This window comes from Actinia tenebrosa, unplaced genomic scaffold (genome assembly GCF_029948245.1).
Source record: "Actinia tenebrosa isolate PJP-AT-01 unplaced genomic scaffold, QUT_ActTen_1.0 PGA_scaffold8__29_contigs__length_14323225, whole genome shotgun sequence".
Lineage (NCBI taxonomy): Eukaryota > Metazoa > Cnidaria > Anthozoa > Actiniaria > Actiniidae > Actinia > Actinia tenebrosa.
Window position 1 is genome coordinate 9,497,998 of NW_028292585.1, and position 7,347 is coordinate 9,505,344.

Genomic DNA, 7,347 nt, shown 5'->3' on the forward strand with positions numbered 1-7,347 from the left:
CAAAGGTAACCCAAATGCCTAGAGAAAATCACACAAACACACAGCAAACCCAAGCTATGTTTTTCCTTCTGCGAGGTAAAAAAGGAGGAGAAAAAGGATGACAAATTTCTGGTTAAAAACCAACAGTTTTTCCAATTTCGCCCCTAAAAATGGAACGACTTACAATTTCATCCCCTGAAAGATACACCAATCAACCTGCTGAGTAACAACCCCACCCCACCGGAGACCGGAGGGCTGGAATATTCTCTTTCTTTCAAGTCAGATGCAATTTAGATTGTCAAGTCCAGGAAATCTCAAATTTGAATCACTGATCTAATTCTGTAATATAGCTCCTGTACTAGTACCAGATACCGCTTTGGAACACAGGGAGCCCAATTTAGATAAAAATGAATAACGAATATTATCGTATTGAATTGAGTTCAAAATGTCCTCTGTACTATGACGAGCACAAAAATCAATCAAAAATGCATGCATCTGAACATCTTTTGTGTGTGTCCCACGTCATAGTCATGATTGGTTAAGTTTTTTTCTGTGGTTTGAATGCTCAGAAAGATTGCATGCCTCATGGATGTACCAGCCTATAATGAAACTTGCAGTGGTGGAACTAGGGTGATTAAAGGGAGGGCAGAAATGCTGCCCCTATTTAATCATAAATTGACTGATACATAAAATTAAACTTTAGAATTTCATTTGGTTAAATTATATAACCTGATCCTATTTTACATCATGATAAGTGTTTTAAATCCAATGATGACTTGGCTATTTACTGGGTTGCCTGTGGCAGCCCACTCGTAAAATGCCTTTTGTTTTGCTTTTTTTTTTGTCTTCTTCTTGCGAAAAGTACATTCTTGCATAAGAGAACCTATATATGGATTTGAATGACATGTTCATAGATTGATGGCTCATAGATTGGCTTAGCAGCTGAGGATGTAATTCTGGGCTTTAGAAGTAATATAATTGAGCAGATCAAAGAAGATTTCTAAATCGTAATTCAGATATTTATTAGTATTAACACAGCTGCACAGTCAGCAGTATTCTGGCATCAATCATGTGGGTTAGTATAGCCTAAAGGAAAATACGGCTTTCAGTCTTTAGTTAATAAGGTATATACATAAATATATCTAAAAATACTACGTGGTAATAGAGCTGGTAACTTCGGCCGTAAATACTTTTCGCTAAGTTTAATATAATATATTTATTTCATCAGACGCGACGAGTCTTAGTCAGGTCAAAGTCAGGTCAAGATTCTTGTGTAATTCAAGATATAGAGTATATTGAAATTTAGTGGTGTCACTAACGCAACGTTGTTTTCTCCGTCTACATAACCTCATCAATAGTGTTGAAGTTCTGGGGAAAAAAACTACTAAAATGTTCCAAACTACTCCCTCCCTCAAATAGCAGTATCATGTATCTAAGATTAGATGTTAAATAAGCTCCAGCATACCTGCACATCAGGCATCCCAGTGCACGCTCCAAGAGCATCTCGTTATAGTCTTAATCACAATCTCAGTGTGCTGGAATCCCGTACTTAACTTAGTGTTTTTTTTAAATACTTAAAGAACAAAGCAAATGGGTGACCTTGTGTTGGTTTAGGATAGGTTTATGAAAACCACTCTATTATTCATAATTTATTATGAACACAAAATGCAATTCCTTTTTTATCAATATCCTTCCTTTTATTTTCTATTTTACAATATAGTTAACAATCAACTGTATAGTTATGATATAGCCTTTAGAGTGGTTTTCAAAAACCAGTGAAACAAAGTGTAATAACTAAGCTGTAATAAATTGTAATACACCGAAAACACAAAAGAAAAAGAAAATGAAATAAAAGAAAATAAAGTGTATTAAAGCGTAATACGCTGAAGTGTGTTTCACGGGTTTTTGAAAACCTCTAAAATCATGTTATACACTATATTTACAGTTTACATTAACTGTTATATCACCTATAAAATTAATATCTAAATAATTTTTCTGTTGTGAAATCCCAAAGGAAACAATCAATCAATCATAAATCATTCAACTTGATTAATGTGTCTAAAATCTTCTAGCGTTCCACAAGTGGTAACACTATTCCACAAGTGGGGACACCTTACATCCAACAAAGAAACAAATAAGACATCAAAATAATAATACCCTTCAAATATTACTCCTCGCTTTGCATGCATTTGTGACCCTAAAAGCTTTCTGAGGACTTGGTTTCTGGGGTTCTGTCTATCAAAAATTACTCATTGACTGTTGCAAATTAGATGGTGGAAGCCTGCTCAAGTAACATGATGTGTATGCTGCTGGAACATGAAAAGTAATCTAAAAACACTGTATGAAGAAGTTTGCAACTGTACTGATGTTTCGTTAGTTCTTCCTGAAAGTAGGTTTTTTTGTTTTATTCCAGAAATGGACTAATATGGACAACAAAATGACATAAATTGTCACCCAACATGTTTGCCTTGCTTATATTACTATTTCACATGCAACAAATTTTCAATCATTGCATGAAGTAGAAACTCTCTCTATTCTTTGCAGCATGAAACAATTGCCGCAAAATGAGCAACATTTGCTCTACAGTTTCAAACGGAACAATATTACATGACAAGTTGTGTAATTTTGTAACCAGTATTATCACACCTTTGTCCAAAACGCCAGCCAATATATAAACACAATCCCAGCTAGTAAACCTATGGTAAGTAACTGTTTTAAAACTAAATTCTTTTAAATTGTAAGGGTAGTACTCCAATGGCTGTTTAATGTGTGCAATGAATGTGGTTTATGAGAGATATTAGATAAATTTTAAATGATTTCATGCTTTTTGAGGTTCTTCATGGCTGGTTTCTGCAGCTTTGATCAAAAAAGAAAGAAAAATTAATTAAATTTAGGAATTAATAATAAAACAGAAATTTGTGTTTATAAAAACCGTCAAAACTTCTTTAAATACTTTTTTTTTCAATTTGGTACATTAAACAATATTTCAAAACAGCTAAACTCTTAGTTTATTCATTTACCAATTCGCCAATGATTTCTTACTTTTAAGTACACATAAGCCCTATGCTTTTGTGATTTGAAAGCCCTCAAAATATAAATAAGAATAGCGTTTACTATTCTTTGGTATCTCTTTTCTTTGCTGATATATCTTAGCAACTATATCTCTAGCTAATATCTCAGCAACTAAAAGAGATAGCAAAGAATAGTAAACATCATTCTTAATTACTTTATGATGGCTTTCAAATAATGGAGGCATCCTGTAGGATCCAATGCACTTTAAGTAATAAGGTTTTTTTGCATGTTAAGCACAGATTGGAACATAAAATGTGATATAAGTCTTATCTTAAAAATCAACCAAGCATGAAAATAATGTCTTTTGAAAATAAAGGATTTCGTTGAGAGGTAACTTAATAGCTACATGAGTAAGACAGAACATTTACAAGACTAATTAGATGTAAATTATAACGCTTTGTGTAATATCTTATTATTGTTACTTTAAGTTAAAATGCTTTACAATGTTATATCATTTGATGTGAGAAAGAAGATGATCTCCTTAACAGACCACATGCACAGCTAAAACTAATTTAAATCTTTTCTATCATTTTCCTCTTTTATTTTTCATTTTTCAACTGGGCTGAAACATCTTTTGGTGAATTGTTTGATTTGCTGTTAACTGATTAGTGAAGTCATTATCATTACTAATAATTAGTTTTTTATTATTATCGAAACATTGTATCCTACAGCAGAATAGCTGATAAAATTATAAACAAATAATAATAAATCATTATATTATATTGATCACATTCTAGTTTATTATTTTGTAAGTCATTATCTAGTATGAAAATCAAACCTTTAGTGACCACCAAATATAAGGGCATCACTATTGTATCAACATTTGTAACTTAAAGCATTGTGAAACTAAAAGTGGAGTGTCATAATGTAAGTCTACACACCTGCATGACCTTTTTGTTCAGGAGGGATTTTACCCTCAGGCTTTTGAGTGTTGTCCACAGGATTATGAGAATACAAAACTGTTGCATAAGAAACTATTGCAATTGCTATAAAGGTTAACAAATTAACTGGGATTCCAAAGATGATCCAACAGAGTACGGCTGTGAACATGAGTTCTAAGGCACTTGCAAAGGTTTTAAGAATGGAGTTTAGTCTTTTCAGGAAGAGGGAAGTGACTATACCAATAGCAGCGTTATTAAAAATGATTATCACCACCTTAAATGCCATGATGGACATCAAACTTTCTTTGGTAAAAGCCTCCTTGAGGGAACCACCATATATCAAGACCAGAATGTTACAAATGATAGAATCAATATACATGTAAACATTCTGAACCATGATTGGTGCTTCACCACTCCTTCCTTTCAGCAGGTATTCATTATAAACACCTGCAAAACAGGAGCAGAATACTTGGACGAGTATCAGGACTAAATTGTAGTCCAGTTTAAAGGATATGCCATCGGATTGACCACTAAAGTTAAGTTGCTTGATTATGCAACCAATCGTCAAGAGTAAAAGTGAAATCCACTGTGACCGACTTAGCTGTTTGCTGAACAGGATCTGGAAGAAATTAAAAAGGAGGAAAAAGACAAAATGAAAATTAAACACTTTACGGTATTATTGCTTTGAAAGTATCAAATAAGACTGATTAAGACATTCATTTTATATCTAGCATCTTGACACTATGTCAGGGACAGTGGAAACAGGGGGCTGATGGGGCTATAGCCCCCCCCCCCCATTTTTGTGAAAATTACATTTTTATTTTGTCTAATTTTTAGGTGTGTGGGAGGAGAGGAGGAGGGGCTGTAGCCCACCCCCCTCCCCCCAACCCTCTTCCTACTTAAAAACTGTTCTGCCATCACTGTATGTTTAAGATTTATATTTCTTAACTTAGAGAGTGGGACATTGGGTGGTACTAAACCATAAACAAATTGGGCAAAAACCACAATACCATGTCAAAAATCAATGTTAACTGCAAAATGCATTACAAACTTCACACTTTTACTCAAATTCAGCAAAAACTAGGGAAATAAAGGAATCTGTGAAGATAATAGAGTACCAAAGTAATGATGTCATGAAATTTTAAAAAAAGAAAGAAATTTAGGATTTTGGTGTCATTATCAGAAACTGCATGCAAAAATATGATATAGTTTGAAATTTTAGACCGATGGAGCAAAAAATGACTGAGATATAGGTAATTTAACACAAAAACATCCCCACACATTTTCTCTTAGTTGAGGCTGGATCTAATGTGATTGGTTCCAGTCCAAAATTAGAGAAAAGGTATGGGGATTTTTGGAGCTTAAATTCCCAATATCTTCATTTCTAATGCTCAGTTTGATGACATCACACTTTGGTACTCTATTGGATATCACTGAAAACTGTACCACTTTCTCACAAAAACATGTCGAAAGTCTACCAAAACCAGGTCAAAAATGTGCCAAGACATAAACCCCCAATGACACCCTTCTTAGATAAAAAACATTTATTAAATATATTTTTAGTAATATGTGAAAGTATGTTTTTATTAGGGGTGCCGAGCCGTAGCCAGACCAAAATGTCTATTGAGGCAAAAGAGTGGCAAAGGGGGAAGCAAATAGAATTTTGAAAGAGAACCTTGGAAATATGATTTTATAGAGTAGAGGGACATTTGTGAAAATATTTACTGAGGCAACTGCCTCATTTGTCTCATAGTGGCTACTGCGCTGGGATGGAAGATGGAGGAAGGTTGGGGCTTCAGAGGGGAGGATCATTTACAAAGATTTTAGCTTTTTTGGAGGGTCACACCTTTTTATTTTGATGAAAGCTTTTCCTTATTCAATTAATATTAAGGAGGGATCATGAATTTTTTTATTGAATAAAATGTGGATGGCTACAAACTCACCCATACCTTCCCTACATGGATTTTGCTTGTATATCAATGTAAAGCAGATAATCTAAGCTCTTTTTAATAGTTAGTGCATTTTTTAGTGTCACAGAGTCAATGTGCAGTCTGCTTCTATGGCAATTATTATTCTCAACAAGAATTTTTAAATCAAGATATATTTGTTTTTTGTTTTTGCCAATTTGATTTGACTTAATTAAAGGAATAGTTCATATATTATATGATAACCTAGGTGAATGTTTGTAATAAAATAGCACATTTTAGGATTCCAAAATACAAACCTGAAAGATTACACCAGTTACCACAACACGGAACTGTAGTAGAAGATAATAGGTGGTCGGGTCATATGCACCAAGGTTCACAAAAGCCAGATTGTTGTACAAACAATACAGAAAAGCTGGGATCATGTACAGCACAAGTACTGAAGAGAAGAGCAATATTTGGCCTCAACAACTTAGAACTTGATATTAAAAGCTTTACTCATGGTTTAAAAAAGAGTTTATGCCTCCTCTATGGGTAAAATATCTTTAATTTTAGAACCCCTTCCCTCAGAATACTAAGTCCTCTCTTTATCAATAAATAATGGGAAATTTGAAAGAAGAACTCACAATACTCAGGGGTACTACAAAGGGAGTTGAAAAGGTTGATTCAAAATAATAAATGATGGAAATATATAAGCTTATTTAAACTAATCAAAAATATGTTAAAGCCACACCTTTTATATGTTCTCTGATAAGACCAAAAAATTCACTGATGGTTGACCTACAAGAAAGCAAATGCATCAATGACAATTCCAGAAGGGGTTCTTTTAGTTTTTAGGTTAAGCCTAGAACTCACTCTCTGAGTTGAAGAAAACATGCCACAAAAAGCTTCAAAATTTCAGTGAATAACACAACGGTAGTGGTATTGTAGTGGTATCTGTTATTCTTGTCCTTTGTAGCAGTTACAAGGATACCTGTACAAATGAAGGAGAAAATAAGCTGTGATGAATAAAACTCGAACCCGTCTTGGGCTACAGCCATATCTTGAAATCTGGAAATGTTTTTGACTCGCACCTTGATTGATGAAGAGACCCATATAACCAATGAAAATTAGGAAGTGAGTCTTGGTGGGGAAGAGATTTTTAAGGTCCCCGACAGAAACATTGAAGATCTGGAAAGCCATGATTAAAAAATGCCTTGTTGCACGTATCCAATTGTTGTTTTTTTGCAGCTGGATAAAGTGAATGTACAAGCGTGGCAAGAAGTCAAGGAAGCCCAACTGAACTCAACTGAATCGAAGCGATAGCCTACTTTTCTCTAATCAATAACTGATCGGGCAAGGTCAAGATTCTTGGTATGCATTTGTTGCAAATGATCTGTAATAGCAAATACAATGGAAGTATAATAAAATACCCTCTAGTTTAAGTTTTTTGACTTGTTATTGAATAAAAAGAAGATTATATTTTAAAAAGGGTTAAGAAATGGATAGTA

At 33.8% G+C, this 7,347-nt stretch overlaps 1 protein-coding gene across 1 annotated transcript; it reads right to left on the minus strand.

Moving 5' to 3' along the window:
* Positions 1–1,654: 1,654 nt before the first annotated feature.
* LOC116302745 (UDP-galactose transporter senju) lies at positions 1,655–7,159 on the minus strand. The gene is made up of 6 exons (XM_031712108.2): positions 6,931–7,159; positions 6,713–6,830; positions 6,591–6,637; positions 6,157–6,296; positions 3,933–4,551; positions 1,655–2,835 (listed from the first exon to the last, which is right to left on the minus strand). Exons 1-6 carry the CDS (start codon positions 7,037–7,039, stop codon positions 2,798–2,800), a joined length of 1,071 nt encoding a protein of 356 aa, XP_031567968.1. The 5' UTR covers positions 7,040–7,159; the 3' UTR covers positions 1,655–2,797.
* Between the last annotated feature and the right edge of the window lie 188 nt (positions 7,160–7,347).

What these genes read in the sequence shown, in the direction of transcription:
- LOC116302745 (XM_031712108.2), bottom strand. Translation starts at nt 7,039, where the DNA reads ATGGCTTTCCAGATCTTCAATGTTTCTGTCGGGGACCTTAAAAATCTC. An exon ending in TATCAGAGAACATATAAAAG is followed by an intron (nt 6,297 to 6,590) that starts GTGTGGCTTTAA and finishes TCTTCTCTTCAG; the next exon opens with TACTTGTGCTGTACATGATC. An exon ending in TAACTGGTGTAATCTTTCAG is followed by an intron (nt 4,552 to 6,156) that starts GTTTGTATTTTG and finishes AATTTCTTCCAG; the next exon opens with ATCCTGTTCAGCAAACAGCT.